This window comes from Sturnira hondurensis, unplaced genomic scaffold, assembly GCF_014824575.4.
Source record: "Sturnira hondurensis isolate 20B ecotype Veracruz unplaced genomic scaffold, ASM1482457v3 Scaffold0014384, whole genome shotgun sequence".
Taxonomy (NCBI): domain Eukaryota; kingdom Metazoa; phylum Chordata; class Mammalia; order Chiroptera; family Phyllostomidae; genus Sturnira; species Sturnira hondurensis.
In genome coordinates, this window is record NW_028087015.1 from 8,889,796 (window position 1) to 8,908,459 (window position 18,664).

The following is an 18,664-nucleotide window of genomic DNA, read 5'->3' on the forward strand; positions in this document are numbered from 1 at the left end:
GGGGCGGAAGTGGAAGGAAGATAAGTGTGGCCAGCAAAGGGGATTCAGGAAGGACCCTCTGGTGATGGACGGGTCCTGAATTGACAGAAAAACATCAACATCCGGTTGTGATGTTGACCGATTACTTGCAAGATGTTGCCACTGGGGGAACTGGGCGCACGGGCTCTCCGTAGTATTTCTTAGACTATTGTCCCACAATCGAGATAATCTAATCATCAGTCTTGGGCCCCCTGAGTGTCCCCACTGGGAACTCGAGGCCCCTGTTGAGAATGATTCATTGGTGGGGCACCTGCAGGCTGTCAGCACTGGTCATACAAGGCGGGCTGGTGCCGGAGCGGGGGCGCCGAGGAGGGAATGCATGCCAGAGCCAGGGCCTGGCCTGAGTTACCAATTAACTGGCTCCACAGCTTTCCTTTAAATAACAACAACAACAAAAAATACCTGAAAGGGAGACTGCACCTGGCTGCAAGCCCCAGCAGCAGTTCGACAGTTGAGGCACCAGGGTGAGGGAGACGAGGCATGGCGTGCACCCCGGGACCAGACCCACTGGGGGACAGCAGCGGGGATGAGAGGCCCAAATGGGACAACAAGCTCCAGTATGTCCTGAGCTGCGTGGGGCTTGCCGTGGGCCTGGGCAACATCTGGAGGTTCCCGTACCTGTGCCAGAGCCACGGTGGAGGTAAGCCTGTGCCCAGGCCGCATCCTGGACCAGAAGAATAGGAGAGCGGTGGCGTCTCAGACTGCTTTGTCACTGCCTCCTGCCCCTGGGTGGGAGGTGTTCCTCCTGGGAATCAGTGATGGGCCATGACCCAGGGAGAGATGTGTCCCTTGGGAGTCCCGTCTGAGGACAGCATAGCTCTTGGGACCCAGGCAAACCATCTAAATACTGTTTCTGCTAAGCCTCGCTGTGGGGCTGCCCATGTCTAGGGATTCCCCCAGCCTTACTGTCGGAGTCTGCACTGCAGGCTCCTTGCTCCCTTCGAGAGCTCTGGCTTCGAGCATCCCTAAGACAGCAAGCAGGTCTCCACAGGGGGCCACGGGCCCTATTGGGGAATGTAGCCATATTAGAGTTTATTTTATTTTATTTTATTTATTTTAAAAGATTTTATTTTATTAATTAATTTACCTTTAGAGGGGAAGGGAAGGAGAGAGGGAGAGAAACATCAATGTACGGTTGCCTCTCATGCGTCCCCTGCTGGGAACTGGCCTGCAACCCAGGCATGTGCCCTGACTGGGAATCGAACCGATCTCCTTTGGTTCACAGGCCCACACTCAATCCATTGAGCTATACCAGTCAGAGCTTATTTTATTTTATTTTATTTTATTTTACTTTACTTTATTTTATTCTGTTCTATTTTTAGTCCTCGCCTGAGGACATGCTTATTGATTTTAGGGAGAGGGGAAGGGAGCGACTTAGAGAGGCAGAGAAACATCGATGTGAGGGAGAAACATCGGTTGGTTACCTCTCACAAGCACCCCAACCGGGGAATGAACCGGTAACCTACATATGTGCCCTGACTAGGAATTAAACCTAAGATCTTTCAGTTCACGGGAGGACACGCCAACCAACTGAGTCACATGGGCGAGGCTGAGTCATTTTATTGATGGTCAGAAGGACATGAACTAAAGCAGTGAACCTGCTTCTTACTCCATGCACTTGTCTCACTTGGTGCAGTGCGAACATGCATGTTCCTTTCCACTCTCAGTGCTGGGGACTGACTGAGGGCACACAAAGGCACAAACCTCCCTTGACAGCTGTTACGGATCGTTGTCAGATTTTGTCTCCTGACACGACAGGCGGGGGACTCCCCATGCTGGGCTGGCTCTTCCCTGGGGTCCCACCCTTGAGGGGCTGTCCTGCCTCAGTGCCTGGTCAACTTGACTTCAAGGCACCCTCTGCTCCTGTGAGACTTGGGGTCTACCAGAGAGTCCCTCACGGTGATCACCTGGCTCCATGGGATCTCTGGCTGGAAATGTGCGGAGCGTTTTGGGGGCAATTACTCTGGCCTCTCCTGCCTAGGAAATGAGGGATGAAAGGAAGTCTGCAGGTGGGTGAGCTCTCATGCTTCATTTTTCTGGACAAGAGTCACCTTTTCCCTTTTCAAGGCAGATGGGCAGCTGCCTTGATGGCGATAGGTAAACAGGACAGGGCCGAGTCCTGTCAGGGAGACAGGGAGAAAGGGCTCTCAGGAGCTCCATGGCCCCAGCTCTGCAGAGCAGAGCGGACAAAGGCACTGTTTCTCACAGTTCTCCTGGTTATAAGGACAACGCCTCTTTAAACGCCATTTTTTTTCCTGATTATAAGAGAATTCATGGCGTGCAGAGAGTTTTGAAAAGGCAGAGAGAGAGAAGGAGGAAACTGACTTGTCACGTCTGCCCACAGAGGTGTAGAACATTCGTGGGGGTTTGGAGCAAGACAGCACCTTGGGCCTTGGGTGTCCTGATAATGAGCTCACAACTCTCCGACACAGAGGCTGCAGGCAGCAGTTGCTCCCACGGCCTCTCGGCTGCCATTTGCATCAGGAAAGAGGGCAGCGGGGAGCAGGCTTGACGCAAAGCTGGACATGCTGGTGGTTACTAGTGTCTGTAAAAGTTTCACCACCCACAACTGGTCGCCATGGTCGGTGCTGCTACAGGCCTGGCCAGTCCGGGAGTCAAACTTCCTGAGTCCTTGTCACCACAGGCTGTGAGCTGAGGCACCCTCCCCGGCCACCTGGGGCCTGGGGTGGGTGAGGCTTGGACCCCAGGCTCCACAAGGGCTGAGAGCTGTCCCCGGCCACCTGAGCCCATGGGCCTTTGTCCCCATTTTTGAAATACTTGTTTAGGATCTAGTTGCAAATGTAAAGGCACTTGGTGAAAATGTCATGAAATATTTAAGTTTCTTTAACTCATGCTTCTCCTAAAAAATGTCCCCCCATGTGTGTGAAGGCCCTTTTGTCTCTCTTGTACCACTACTGATTATTTTGAAATTGAGGTGTGATAAGCAGATAAAGTGTCACATTTTTAATTTGCCCACTGAGGGTGACTATTATTTTCTCTCCCATTAGTGATTATTCAGCTTTGTAAGCTTTTTCTTTAAATATAAGACTTAGGCAACATTGTCATAAAATTGAGCAGAGCCTGTAGAGACTGATGGTGATCCCATCACGTAAACACCATCTCATGCTCTGTGGGGAAGGTTACCACGCAGCTGCTGGGGACCCTGTTCTCCTCCCAGTAGCCTGGGGAGGAGCCACAGGGTCTGGAGACACAAATGGCCTCACCCGTAGGCTTTGCAGGTGGGGGCTGCAAGTCCAGATCATGCTTGGTACCCAGGTTTGTGGACTCTGGGAGAGGTCAGGGCCCTGTGCACACCGGGACCAAACAACTTTTTGTTCCGCCCCTTCCACTGCACGGTGAGCGAGGGACAGAGACGGGTCCCAGTTCAACTCAGGGCGCGGCTGACAGACGATCTGAAGCATTGGCCTCCATAGAATTGTGTGAATGAGACAGCTCTGTGTGCTGAGAAAGCTGGTAGTCAAGGGCCATGGGGTCTCAGTAGGAACAGAGTGGCCCGTGTGTTGGTTAAAACTACCTCCAAAGCACTGAGTCGGATGTGGCCATGATTTAAACCAGGTCCTGGGTGTAGTCCATCCCCTCTCATGGAGGCCATGGTGCTTCACCTGCCCATGGGGCTTCCTCTGCTGACCATCATGTCTTTGTAGGGGCCTTCCTCATTCCCTACTTCATCGCCCTGGCCTTTGAAGGAATCCCGCTCTTCCACATGGAGCTTGCCATCGGCCAGCGTCTGCGCCAAGGCAGCGTTGGGGTGTGGACGACCATCTCCCCCTACCTAGGTGGAGTCGGTACGCTGTCCTTCTGGACCCCCGCCCATAGTTCCTGGGGAGGGTGGGAGGCAGGGCGCAGTTCCATGGGCATGGTGGGTTTGCTCATCACACATTTGTGGTTTGGAACTCGCAGACAAAGGAGAGATTTTGGTATAAATGTACAGGAAGACCCAGGCAGCAGTGTCCCTGTGGGAGGCAGTCACATCCTTAGGAGGCCTCATTCGTTCCCCTGAGGAAGGACTTGGGTGTGGGATGTTGTGTGGGGTGACCTCGGGGTGCAAGAGGAGGAGGTAATGGGTGAACGCCTTGGAGCAGCAGCAGCAGCAGGCTGTCCCATGTCCTGAGTCCTATGGGCCTGTGCACACGCTGAGGCAGCATGTCCTGAGAGCTCACAGGCATGGGGGCAGGCAGGCTGAACAGGGGGCCATAAGACGACAGGTGACCAGTGAGGAGATGTGGCCAGATGCAGCCCGCAGAAGGGCGGCGAAAATGGAGGAGGCTGAGTCTGGGTAGTGTGTGACAGGAGAGATGGTGACTACTGCTGCATCCACAGGCCTGGGCAGCCTCACCTTGTCCTTCCTGATCAGCCTCTACTACAACACCGTCCTGTCCTGGGTGCTGTGGTACCTCTTCAACTCCTTCCAACAACCACTGCCCTGGGGCTCCTGCCCGCTGGACGTCAACCAGACAGGTAATGCTAAGGACCAGGGAAGGTTGCACTCTGCCTGAGCCCCGAGCCCCACACTGTTGCCCTCAAATAGCATGCTTGAAATCTGATTCTCTTTGCCTGGTGTCTGTTCACTGCTGGACCAAGGGGCCCACAGACACAGTGCAGCTCCTCAAAGCCATGCCAGTGCTTGGCAATGAGAGGGGGTTGCTGCTTTGGCTGAATTAGGTTCTTTAGGTCCAGACCTCAGCCTAGCCCTGGGTCTGGCTAGGTCTTGGCGACAAGGAAAACAGCATCGTTTTCAGCAGTTTCCTCATGAAGCTGTGTTCAACCTCTGTCCCTCCCCACCTCTGGCTGGTATAAACTTGTGTTTCACTCATTCTGAATGAGGCCAGCCCTGGGCACCTGATAGTGATTCTGGGCCTGGAGGTTCCTCACATTGGCCTTACTGACCACCCTGGACCTCCTGGACAGTGGAGGGCCCTGGACGGTGGAGGGCCCTGTTCCTGCCCAGTGTGCCCAGCTCTCCAGCGCAGCCCCAGGATGGGTTATGTGTAGAGTCACTCCTGGGCAAAGGTTTGCAAAGTCTGACTCCCACCCGAGCTCCTCGGCCAGCCTGTGACCTCCTGGTTTCAGGGTTCGTGAAGGAGTGCGAGGGCAGCAGCCCTGTGAGCTACTTCTGGTATCGGCGGACGCTGAACATCACGGCCGACATCAACTACAGTGGTTCTGTCCAGTGGTGGCTGCTGGTCTGCTTGGCTGCCTGCTGGGCAGTCGTATACCTGTGTGTCATCAGAGGCATCGAATCCACGGGGAAGGTGAGAGCTCGTGGGGCAGACCCCACTCCCTCCAGCCTCAGAGGACCCCCCACCCCTGCCTTGCCACACGTCGCCAGCAGTGTTTGAAGCTGATGTAGACACTCTGCTAGGAGGGGCATGGGTGTCAGGACTGTCATATCTCCTTGGAGAGTTGACACTTTTGTCATTATTGAGTGACCATCCTTCTTCAAGTCATAGTCTTTGCTCTGAAGTAGATTAAGATATTATCATAGTCATCCAGGTGTCTCAACCATGCTTTTTCCATTCTCCTTCTTTTAACCTACTGAGCCCTCTGTTTAAAGCGTGTTTCTTGTCGACAGCATGCGTTGGGTCTTGCTTTTTAAAATCCAATTTGACAATCCCTACCTTTTACGTAGGGTGCTCAGGCCATTTACATTTAATGCAATTATTGATCTTGTTGATAGAAGTCTCTCACTCATGTTTATTTTCTACTTGTCAGATCTGTTCTTTGTTCCTGTCTCCCTCTTTTCTGAGAATTTTTATGATCCCACTTTATGTCCTTGTTTGGGTAATTAGCTATAACGCGTTGTTTTATCTCAGGGTTGAATTAGGGCTTGTAGCTCACCATCGTCTACCCGGAGCAGTGTGTATGTGGCGGGGGGCCTCCCAGCAGCACATCTCCCATCCGTCCTCCTGGCTTGTGTGCTGCGGTCATACAGAGCGGGGCAAAAGTAGGTTTATAGTTGTTCGTATGGAAAGTAATATAGTAACTAATAAATGATAATACGAGAATAAAATCTGTGTTTCAGGTACTCGCAACTGGAAACCAACTTTTGCCCCACCCTATGCATTTTACTTATAATATGTTGTAAACACCAAGTACATTGTTAGCATTTTTGTTTTAAACAACTGATCATTTCTTAAGGAGATTTACATAATGAGAAAAAGTATACTTACAGTTTCCACGCGGAAAGGTCTGGGGAGCCTGCCCCTCTAGCTCACAAGCATGGCTTCTGAAGGGCACCCAGCTCGGTAGCTTCCCCCCACCTCCTCTCTGTGCAGAAAGTCCAGCATCATACATATTCATCTTTTTAAATCACCACGTGCAGTTTCAGACACCCATAGACCCTGGCTCCCAGTTGTGGTTGTGTGGCTCTTGCACAGACCAAAGTGTGCGTGTGCACCTGGGTGTTCCTCAGTGGGTGTGTGGATGTTAGTTACTCTCACATGAGGATCTTCACACTTGAGAGGGCTGGAACTACTGGGGGACATCAGGGCAGCCATGAGGTCAAGTGATCCAGCCAGAGTTTCCAGACAACCCTGTTATGAAAGTCCCTAAATATGCATCCTTGTGACCCCCAAAGTCAGTCCGTGTTTGGGGACAATGAGAAAAGACTGTCCATTTAATTGATTTATTATTTTTTTAAATTATATTTTATTGATATTGCTCTTACAGTCGTCTTAATTTTTGCCGCCTTCCACCCAGCATCCCTCACTCCCTCAGGTACTCCTAACACCATTGTTCATGACCATGGGTCATGCATACAAGTTCTTTGGCTACTCCATTTCCTGTACTGTACTTGACATCCCCATGGCTACTCTGTAACTACCTATTTGTACTTCTTAATCCACTCACCTCTTCATCCATTCCCCCACAATCCCCTTCCATCTGGCAACCATCAAAACGTTCTCTGTATCCATGATTCTGTTTCTTTTCTTCTTGTTTGCTTCTTTTTTCTAGTTTGTTTTTTTAAGAATTATTTGTTGATAGATATGTATTTATTGCCATTTTATTGTTCATAGTCTTAATCTTTTTATTTATTTTAGAGAGAGGGGAAAGGAAGGAGAAAGAGAGAGAGAAGCGTCAATGTGAGAAATATCGATTGGTTGCTTCTTGCATGTCCCCAGTTAGGGACCTGGCCTGCAACCCAGTATGTGCCCTGACTGGGAATTGAACCAGCACCCTTCCTGTCTGCAGGCTGGCACTCAATTCACTGGGCCACATCAGTCAGGGCTCCTTCCTTTTCTTAAATAAGTCTGTTTTACATTTCATATAATAATGTTTTGGTGATGATGAACTCCTTTAGTTTTTTCTTGTCTGGGAAGCTCTTTATCTGTCCTTTGATTCTAAATGATAGCTTTGCTGAGTAGAGCAATCTTGGCTATAGGTCCCTGCTTTTCATGACTTTGAATATTTCTTGCCAGTCTCTTCTAGCCTGAAAAGTTTCTTTTGAGAAATCAGCTGACAATCTTATGGGAACTCCCCCGTAGGTAACTAACTTCTTTTCTCTTGCTGCTTTTAAGATTCTCTCTTTAGCTTTAACCTTTGACATTTTAATAATGTTGTGTCTTGGAGTGGGCTTCTTTGCATCTGTCTTGTTTGGGATTCTCTGTGCTTCCTGGACTTACAGGTCTATTTCTGTCCCCAAATTAGAGAGATTTCTTTCGTTATTTTTTTCAAATAGATTTCCAGCTTCTTGATCTTTCTCTTCTCCTTCTGGCACCCCTATGATCTGAATGTTGGAATGTTTGGAGTTGTCCCAGAGGCTGCTTACACTATTCTAATTTTTTTTATCCTTTTTTCTTCTTGTTGATCTGCATGGTTGGGTTTTTTTTTTTTTTGCTTTCTTATGTTCCAGTTCATTGATTTGATTCTAAGCTTCACCCACTCTACTATTATTTCCCTGTAAATGTTCTTTATTTCAATTAGTGTCTCATTCATTTGTAACTGGATCTTTTTCATGGTGTTGAGGTCCTCACTAATTTTCTTCAGCATCCATGTAACCAGTGTTTTGAACTCTGCATCTGATAGATTGCTTATCTCCATTTTGTTTAGTTCTTTTTCTGGAGTTTTGATTTGTTCTTTCATTTGGGCCATGATTCTTTGTCTCCCCATTTTGACAGCCTCCCTGTGTTTGTTTCTATTTGTTAGGTACAGCTGCTTTGACTCCCTGCCTTGGTAGTGTGGTCTAATGTAGTAGGTGTCCTGTAGGGTCTAGTGGCACAGCCTCCCTTTTTACCTAAGTTGGGTGCATGAGGTGCACCTTTTGTGTGGGCTGACTATATAGCCTTCTATTGGAGTTGAGCCTTGATTGCTGTTGGCAGGTCAATGGGAGGGATTTATCCAGGCTATCAGTTGCAAGGACTGGCTGTAACCACTGATCACCAACATCCACCGTTTGTGGAGGATCAGCTGTGTGGGGGCAGGATGGCGGTGCTCTGATGTGGTTTGTAGTTGTCCACTGGGTGTGCTAGCCCTGGGATTTCCCAAGTGGTGCAGGCCAAGTTCAGCACCAACCTGTGTTCTGCCTGGGGCCACCCTGCATGGCCTATAATGCAATTTGAGATGGCTACTACTTATGCTGGGCTTGGAGATTCCCAGATGAAGCCAAGCTATGAATCTAGGCTGGAGCCACTAAGCAAGGGGTATGAGGGCTGGGGGGCGCTCACCGAGACCAGATGTTGCTTGTTTCAGAGGATTTAGGAAGTTGTGAAGCATGAGCCAAGACCAGTCATTCAATGACTTTATGCAAAAGTCAATGTTAACAGCTCAGATGGGCCCATAAATTGGGATAGAGTGTCAGGGGATCTCCAGGTTTGGCAAATTGTGTTAGCCAGGTTGATGGAGTCTCAGATATGGCACCTGCCTGCCGGCTCTGTGGCTCTGTGAGCAGAGGGTTCAGAAAAAGGACAGTGGCCTCTGCCCACCTTTTAGTCTGGAAAAAAGCTGTTTCCTGGCTCCTGCCTGGATACCAGACACTTCAGTTCTTCCCTATATGGTACTGGTGCCTTTCAAGCTGCTACCCCAGTGCTGGAGCTCTGAGGGAATGAGTTTGAGTAAGTCTGTGTGTGGGTTATTTAAGGGGAACTGCTGGGGACTCCAGAAGTTTCTTCCACTGACTCAATCCCTGCTGGTTTTTGCAACTAGAAGTTACGAACACTTATCTTCCTGGCACTGGAACCCTGGGCTTATTGTGGTGTGGGGCTGGGACTCCTCACTCCTGAGATATCTCTCCTGAATTTTTATCCACCACATGTGGATGTGGGACCAGCCCATTCCACGTCTCTGCCCCTCCTACTGGTCTGGATGGAGATGGTTTCTATAATCCCATAGTCATGAGAGTTCCATTTAACTTGATTTCATATGGTTCTGAGGGTGGTTGTTCTATAGTTTATTCTAATTTTGATGTGGCTGTGCAAAGAGGCAAGCCTTGTATGTCCATGCCACCATCCTGACTGGGAGTCTATTTATTTTTTCAAAGATTTTATTTATTTATTTTTACAGAAAGGGGAATGGAGGGAGAAAGAGAAAGATACATCAATATGTGAGAGAAACATTGATCAGTTGCCTCTCACATGCCCCAACGGGTGACCTGGCCCAAAACTGAGGCATGTGCCCTGACTGGGAATTGAACCAGTGACCTTTCAGTCTCCAGGATGATGCTCAACCCACTTAGCCACATTGGTCAGGACAAGAGCATCCATTTTAGGTTTACTTTGCATAGATGCTGTGGTGCAGATTCCTGCCCACACATGACTGAGAACGGGTGCCACGTAGGATGTGGGAGAGGTTGTGGGCGGTTACAGGGCCCTAAGACCCCTGAAAGAGGCGAGGCGATTGGGGTGGGAAGAGGGTGTTGGAGAAGCGAGAGCCAAATGCCTGGAGTGCAACCAAGGGGGAGGCACTGCCTGAGAAGTCAGTGCCCAACTCAGATGACCCATGGGCACAAACGCATATGTGAATCCATGTGTGACCACCAGAGTGAGCTCCAAACCCTCCAAGCTTGACCAGAGCCCACCCCCGCTACCTTTACCATGCCCTCCACCCTGACTCGAACAGAATTCCAGATGAATGATGTGACACTGGCCACTGAGGCGTGTCCAGCATACCTGCCTCTCTGAAGATTTTTATGTGGGGAAGATACCACCCAAAAACCTCACAATCTGGTCTTTTTTTTTTTTTTCAAGGCAATTTATTTCATAGCCTTGTTCCCGTACCTGGTCCTGACAATCTTCCTTGTTAGAGGACTCACCCTGCCTGGGGCGACCGAAGGGTTAACCTTCCTGTTCACTCCCAATGTAAGTGGGTCTAAAATGGAAGTTTAGGCACCAGAAAACATTCAAGTCGGGGCCATAGCCCAGCCCAGCCCAGCCCAGCTATCCCACTCCCTCGCCGTGTGGGATAAGGATGAGGAGAAGGGGAGTATGGGCCTCAGGGAGGTCAGGGTCAGAACAAAAGGAACAAGAGGGGGACACGGTTTGGGACATTCAGACTTTGGTTCTAGTGGGACATCGGGGACTACAGTTCAGGGGAGAGGCTGTTTGGGGACCTGATCTCCCATCCCCAGTGCCCTGGACCCCACACCTCTGAGAGCCTTGTCCAGCTGCGTGGCCCCACAAGGTGAGGAGCCACAGGACCTAGGGGTCTGCCTGCCAGAGGCCACGACCCTTAGAGACCACTCCATGCTCTCAGGATCCCAGCAGCCCCTGGAATGTCCTGGGGCTTCATGGCATGTCCCAGGCTCCCCAGGCAGTGCTCTGCCTCAGGGGAAGGGGAGGGGACACCTGTGTGTGGAAGGAGGTTTGCTCAGGGTCCGCCGGCAGCAGAAACACCAAGCATCGTGTGCAGGTGAACCCTACCCTGGGCAACTATAAGCCACCCAAACTCCCCAGGTCTGAGAGGAACGGATAAACACAGCAAGGTTCCAGTTGCTCAGATCCATTTCCCAGTCCCGAGAGGCTTACAGTCAAGTTCTCAGCACCCACATGTCCCACGTGGATGGGAGCTTTGACTTGACACATCACAGGATGGGAGGCCGAGGTTGCTGTATTAACGGCCCTCCAGGCATGTTCCCTCGGCTGTCCTTGGGGCCTGAGAGATGACACCACTCGTGAACTGCCCCAGAGGAAGCCCTGGCAGCATTCTGGGGCAGTAGGCGCTGGGCCCGTGTGGTGTGTCTGTGGCAGCAGGTGCTCCTATGTCTCCCCAGATCCAGACTCTCCAGAGCCCCCGGGTGTGGCTGGATGCAGCCACCCAGATATTCTTCTCTCTGTCTTTGGCCTCTGGAGGACACATTGCTTTTGCAAGTTACAACCCATCCAGGTAGGGCCGAACCTGTCCTGATGCTCACTCAGCATGTCTTTATGGGACTTCCTGCCTGGGACAGAAGGTGACCTAATGTGAACTTGAGATGAGATCAGATTCTGGAGATTCCAGCCATTACTGAGTCATCCCCTGAGGGCTGGAGGTCAGGTCCTGCATGGTAGCACATTCCGGAGCCACGGCTGGAAGCGAGCCCAAGTAACCAAACCCAGGAACAAGACCACATGGGGTGGACACCGCCCAGCATGGACCATGTGCATGGTGCATGAGGTTGGAGAGCAGAACTGCCACTGCAGTGACTAACACAGACTCAGGCCCCGCTCCGCAGGGAGCCATAGCCACCATTCATGAGACCTGTTACCCCCACAGTGACTGCGGCATTGGAAACTATGCAGTGAGAGGCCCCGTGACACCAGTAAACCCAATGCTGTGTGGTGTCCGTACTTTTATCCCTCAGAGAGTGCAGGGACAGGAGGTGGGGGACAAAGTGCCAGCTGGGCTGTGGGCTGTGTCCACAAGTTACTATCTCAACTCTCACCCTCAGTAGCTTGTGTGTGCTTAGCTCACTTCTGCAGCCTGGAGCTGGGATTGGCGGGAGGGGCTGGGGAGGAGTGGGGTGGGCAGGGAGGAGGCCAAAGCTGTCCTGAGACCACCAGGAACAGCGCAGTGTTTCTGGGTCACACACAAGAGGCCCCAGGTGCAGCGTGGGGAGCATCAGGGTTGGGGTGCTGCTGAGGCAGCAGCTGCCCCCTCCAAGTTTCCTCTCTGAGGGGCCCTAACCACAGCACTCACTATGTCTGCTCAGGAATGACTGTGAGAAGGATGCAGTGATCATCGCCCTGGTCAACAGCATGACCTCCCTCTACGCCTCCATTGTGGTCTTCTCTGTCCTGGGGTTCAAGGCGGCCAATGACTACGGGCGCTGCTTGGACAGGTATGCACAGTGTCCTGGGCCAGCAGCTGGGGCCTGCTGCAATGGGGGTCCCAGTCTATGACTTTTCATTTCCATAGGGGAGGAGGACAGAGTGTCCCCCAAAGGGTGTGTCTACCTGGAACCTAGAATGTGGCCTCACTGGGTCTTTACAGATTTTGTTGGTTAAGATGAGATCATACTGGAAAGGGTGCCCCCAACCATGAGAGTGTCCTTATATGAGACAGAAAGGGACACATGGACACATAGGCAGAGGCCACTTGATGACAGAGGCAGAGGTGGGAGTGATACACCACAAGCCCGGGAAGGCCTCGGGCACACAGCTGGGAGATGCATGAAGGAACCCCCTGCGAGTCCCTGGAAGGTGTTCCAGCCACGTCCATGGTGCCGCTGTGACTCCCGTTCTAACGCACTAGGCTGGGCCTGCAGAGGGAAGAAGGGGACATCGGCGCTCCCAGGATGGGGTGGGATGCTCTGGGGGGGTCATGGGGTGAGCAGCATAGCTGCCACTTAGTTATTCTAGCTGCTGCCACCAAGACACCTGGTAAACACAAGTCGCTGACCCATTAGCTGCACTAGAAATCACCCCAACAATTTTCCTGGGTGGTGTGCCTTGATCTCGCTGCATTTAGGGACAGCACATCTGTACCACACTTGGGGGACATTGTAAACAGCAAAATCACCACCAAAAAACACAAAATATGTGAAAACCATGGGCCCCAACTGTCCACAGTGGAGATGAAACAGAAAGGCAACGCGTGGCCTGGCTGACCTCAGCAAGCTTGCAGAGGGCCCCTGGGTGTTGATTTTGAGGTTACAGGAACACTTGCGATATTATTTAGAGCTAGGAGTCCTGGAGACGATGGAGTAAAGCTCTCTGTGAGGCTGGAGGGGCAGAGAACTTGGGCCCACCCTTCATGGAGCCCACGGGGAGCGTTGCACCCCTGGGGACCCACAGGTCAGGCCCAGTTGAACCCTGTGGGGGAGCGCCCTCTCCAGGTCTGAGGCCCCTCAGAGGCTGAGAACAGCCTTCCTCCCCACGGTGTAGGTGAAGAAATAAGCACTCCCGCCACATGTATCTTTGAGACCCTGCCACACCCGGAGGGGCTGACCTTCACAGGATTGTCAGGGTCCTTTCTGGACATTTCTAGCCGTGTTCACTTGTGGGTGCCAGGTGACCTCATTGAGTGCTCACTCAGCCTCTCTGTCCCTACAGGAACATTCTCACCCTCACCAATGAGTTTGACTTCCCTGACCAGAGCATCTCCAGGGACAACTATGCTGCCACCCTCACACACCTGAATGCCACCCAGACCGAGACAGTGGTCAGGCTGCACCTGGAGTCCTGCTGTCTGCAAGACTTTCTGGATAAGGTACTGAGGGGCCTGGCCTTGCTGCCGACAGCTAGCCAGGGGAGTGGGCATTGATGGCTATGGGGGGAAGTTGAGCAGCTGTATGCAGGGCCAGCTGACCATCAGGGACCAGGGCAGTGGGCTGGGCTGGGCAGGCAGCAGGCAGGTCCTCAGGGCAGTGATCTGATGGGAGCCTGAGTCCAAGCTCCAGGGGTCCCATGTCACATGTTGGCTGCAGGCCATGAATGGGGAAAAAGCTCCTGTCACTCAGGAGCACCTGCATTGTGCCAGTGCAGCCCACACAGAGCAGGACCACCCCCTTGGCCCTGACCCTGGCAGGAGCATTGGCGCCCCCATGCCTCACGGTGTAGGATAGGTGGTGCACGCATCCCAGCGAGGGCCCCGTTTGTGTTGCAGAGCGCCTCAGGCACAGGCCTGGCCTTCATTGTCTTCACGGAAGCCATCCTGCACATGCCAGGGGCGCCCGTGTGGGCTGTGCTCTTCTTCGTCACGCTGTTCACCCTGGGGCTGTCATCCATGTTTGGGAACATGGAGGGTATCATCACGCCACTCTTGGATATGGGGGTCCTGCCAAGATGGGTCCCCAAGGAGGCCATGACAGGTGAGTGTTGTTACTGTCACTGGCTTCACAGCTCTTGTTCTACTCCCACACACTGTCTAGACACCCTCCTCCATGAGGACTTGACGGCCATGTCATTCGCCCCATGGAGAGCTGGGCCAGCCTTATCGCCTCTCAGGACTGGACTCAGTGGCCCTGGACATGATGCCCCTAAGGGTCATTATGGGAGGGCAGAGGGTCAGCAGAGTGGGGCAGGGAGCAGGGGTCTCCTCCCGCATTGCTCAGTGAGTGCAATCCCAGCATCCTCTCACCCTCTGGGCACAGCTTGGGAGGTGGCGGGGAAGGGCAGATGGGAGAGAAGGTGCAAGGAGCTGGGAGGGCGCAGCCAAGGTGACATGCTCAGATGCATGTCCGTGTGCAGGGGCCGTCTGCCTGGTCTGCTTCCTCTTGTCCACCTGCTTCACGCTGCAGTCTGGGAACTACTGGCTTGAGATTTTCGACAACTACACCGCTTCCCTGAACCTAATCATGTTCGCCCTCATGGAGGTGGTCGGTGTCATCTATGTTTATGGGATGGAAAAGTGAGTTCTACTTCCCTCGGCATCAGCTGGGGCTGAAGCCCCTCTGCTCCCCACATCCCTGTGTCCAGTGTCTGGGCATTGTGGCAGCCAGTCTCCAGGGCACCTAAGAGGAGGAGACAGAATCATCTGAGGCCCCTCCCAAAACATACCCAGGGGTGGCTCCCAGTGGTCTACAGAAGCCCTTGCAGGACTGGCCCACCTGGCTGTGCTGGCCTCCCAGCCTGTGGGGAGGCAAGCAACAAAATGACCAGTCTTTAGCCACATACGGCAGATTCCTCAAGTTCAAGGGCAGGTGGACACTAGGGCACTAGAAGGCCCTCCCTGCCCAGATGCCATCCTGGAGGCCTCTGAGAAGGCTTGGCACTTGTCTTGCCCATCCCCACCTGTCTTGGGCCTACTACACACTCATGCCTTCACTCACACCTGTAACTTGTACCTGTCACATCCACACTTAGACCTGCACTCACCTGCCACCCCTAGCCCCAGTTTTGCCCCTGTGGTCCTCGAGGTTGTGCTCTCTGTTCATGGTTCCAAGAGGTCCTGGGAGTCACCAAATCCAGGGCCTTCACCCCTGCTCTGAGGGCACAGGGGCCAGCATGCTTGTTCTGAGGCTACACTGCTCACCTGGAGAAATGGAAGTGAGAGGCAGCTGACTTGGTGATGTGGGACAAACAGCGAGCCCTGAATTCCAACCAGCCACGGGCTCTTGGAAGACACTCAGGACGCACCTGGAGTGGCGCTGGGGTGGACGGAGCAAGCAGAGGACGGGCTGCAAGGGAATTCCTGCCTCTCCACTGGCTCTCGATGCAACTGTGGATCAGCCTGAGTCACTCTGTCCCCATCTCCGGGGCAGGGCAGCTCACAGGCAGTTTCGCCATCCTGGGCACAAAGGGCACCAGGTCAGGCTTCCGTCCTACAGCTGGGCCGGCAAAGGCTTTGCTGCTTCTCACCCAGTGGCTGAGCCTCCCAGGGATGAACCCTGCGGTTCCTGTCCAGAGGCACCTCCCCCAGGAGCTGGACTGGGGGCCAGGCTGAGCTCCCCCTTGGTGTCTGGAAAGGGCCAGGGGATGCTGGGGCACCCCCTGCCCATCCCTCTCCCTCATCCGGACTAACCTGCTTGCCCAGGCCTTTGCCACGTAGCGACGGGAGATTGAGTCCTCATCAGGATCTGAGAGGGCTGCCCATTTGGTGGCTGCTCAGGAAGGCGCATGAGCAAAAGGCAGATGGAGGTGGCGGAACAGCCCCCACAGGTCACATTGTTGTGCCTCTGGATGAAGCTGCTGGCCGAGTGTGTGGGCTTGCCGGCACGGGGCCGGGTGAGAGGCCTAAACCCGCTGTCTCTGGCAGGTTCTGTGACGACATAGCATGGATGACAGGGAGGCGGCCTGGCTTCTACTGGCGGGCGACCTGGAAGGTCGTGAGTCCCCTCCTGCTGCTGATGATCCTCACAGCTTACTTGGTCGTCATGATCCCGACAACGATGAGCTATCGGGCCTGGGACCCCCAATATGTAGGTCCTGCAGATGGGGATCCCCGGGGCCCTGAAGTCCCTCAGACTGGGCCTGAATTGGCCCTGGTGCCATCTGGAGCCCAGATGACCCTCCTGGTGGACATCTGCACCTTCAGTGGCAGTGTGGGCTACCTTTTCTTTCTTTCTTTTTTAAAAAAATGTTTTGTTTATCTTTTGGAGAGAAGGGAGAGAGGGAGAAAGAGGAGAGACTTTCGATGTGTGAGAGAAACATCGATCAGTTGCCTCTCGTATGCCCCCATCTGGGGATCTGGCCCACAACCCAGGCCTGTGCCCTGACTGAGAATGGTTTGTAAGGGGGTGCACAACTAACTCAGCCACACCAGCCAGGGCTCGGCTGCCTTTTCTATGGGACCTGAGGCCACGGGACCTCTAGAGTCCTTTGGGACATTGGAGGTGACTCCAGCAGTCTGGACAACCTCATCCAGTGGCAGAAGGACTGGAGCAGTTACCAGACTCTGGTGACCTCACAGGTTCCTGTAGCCCTGAATACAGAGGTGTGGCTGGAGGCCACACTTCCTAAGTGCAGTGGGGACAGGCATTGCATGCTGCTCACCCCAGGTTTGAGATGGGAGAAGGTGCATGTGGTTTACGTCACTGAACTGCCACCAAGCCCTGTCAGAGGGCCAAACCATGTGGTGTAGCTGACCTGCCACCCCCTTTAACTGCTCTGAACCTCGATGTGCCCCCTGTGGGGAGCATGGAAGTAATTCTCTTCCAAATTCCTCTTCTAAAGTGGAGCTGCCCAAGCCACCAAGGGCAGAAGGGAGAAATGGTGCAATGCTTCTCAAAAAATTTTCATGAATATTATACTATTATATTCACACAGTTGTGCCTTGTGAACCTCAAAAGAAGGGCGTGAAGTCAGTGTTGTCTTGCCCTCCAAGAGAGGGGAGACGGGGAGGGCACAAGGCCTGATGATGCCTAGTGGGCCAGGCAGAGGCAACCTCGAGCCTGTAGGTTCCCTCGGGGTGGTCAGGGTGGCTCTTTCCAGCACACAGTCCCTAAGTTCCAGGCCTGTGGCTCAGAGTCCAGTCCCCAGAAGAGGCTCAGCCCATGTCCTGAAACTTCAGCCCCTGTGCCCTCCCTGCCGAGGGTGCAGCCCCTGGTTGTGCGCCCTTTCCGTTCACCCACCTGGAATGAACCAACCTGTTGCTTCATTTCAGGAAGATTTGGGGTGGAGCTGCCCACACAATCCATGGCCACTTGGCGGAGGGTCAGTTTTGCCCTGACCAGGGTGGCAGAGCAGGGTGACGCTGTTCCCTTCCCCAGATGCTCACCCTGTGGCCTTGTGTCTCCGCAGAAGCAGTTCCCCTTGCGGCAGGAGAAGCCCTACCCGGGCTGGGTGCAGGCCGTCTGTGTGCTTCTGTCCTTGCTGCCCGCACTGTGGGTCCCGGCAATCGCACTGGCCCAGTGGTTTGCCCAGCGCAGACAGAAGCAAGAGAGCATGCAGCAGGACACACGCCCGAAGCTGCAGGACAGCGCAGCCTGCTGAGGGTGGGGATGGCCTAACCTGTATGTCCCTCACCCACAGATCACCCAACCCCATTATATTTACCCCCAAACCAAGACCCGTGGTTGTTGCTTCCAGACACCCTCACGCCTGCCGACCCTGCTCAGTGGTCAGACCAGCTTCAACATCACAGTCCATGCTGTTCTCCAAACAGGAGACGGCCCGGCATCTGGCGGGGGCCCTGTAGTCTGGGGCACATGTCTGGGTGGCCATAGGTTGCGCCTAGCAAACCCATGGGCAAAGGGTAGGGGGGTCCCACTGCCAAGCAGGTTGGCAGAGGGGGCTCTAAGAAGGCCACATCCACACCCTGTGCAGTGGGGTCTCGCAGCACACAAGTTGTGGGAATCGTTAGGGCTGATCTCCAATGAGAAGCAAACAGGCCCTGGGCCCACAGCAGCCCCTGCACCTATACAGCACTTGGGTCACGAGGAGGGTCTGTCGTGACCACATTGGTGAAGGGGAACCATGTAGGCAGCAGAAGCACAGGCTTTTCTCAGGCGAGGTGGGCAGCTTCATGTGGGGATTGTTACAGGAAACCCATGGGCATCCCAGGACCCCCAAACAGAAACGAACCCTCCTCAAGAGAGCAGTTAGCCTGGCCAGGGAGCTAGGCACTGGCTGGTTTCTCCCAAGGTTGTACCAGAAACACAGTCTTCCACTCTTCTAGACCTTTCTCAAAGGAGCCCTGGCTGGTGTGGCTCAGTGGATGGAGTGCCGGCCTGCAAACTGAAAACTTTCTCAAAGGCTTAAATGTGTGTCAGGAAGGTACTGAAAGGCTGATTATCATTCAGGTTCCTACTGTC

At 53.3% G+C, this 18,664-nt stretch overlaps 1 protein-coding gene across 1 annotated transcript; it reads left to right on the plus strand.

The window, feature by feature from the left end:
* Positions 1 to 447: 447 nt before the first annotated feature.
* SLC6A18 (solute carrier family 6 member 18) lies at positions 448 to 17,915 on the plus strand. Its single transcript, XM_037062950.1, has 12 exons — positions 448 to 679; positions 3,705 to 3,845; positions 4,381 to 4,518; positions 5,131 to 5,312; positions 10,242 to 10,352; positions 11,264 to 11,376; positions 12,182 to 12,310; positions 13,524 to 13,680; positions 14,077 to 14,281; positions 14,661 to 14,820; positions 16,168 to 16,330; positions 17,652 to 17,915. Exons 1-12 carry the CDS (start codon positions 520 to 522, stop codon positions 17,841 to 17,843), a joined length of 1,851 nt encoding a protein of 616 aa, XP_036918845.1. The 5' UTR covers positions 448 to 519; the 3' UTR covers positions 17,844 to 17,915.
* Positions 17,916 to 18,664: the final 749 nt, after the last annotated feature.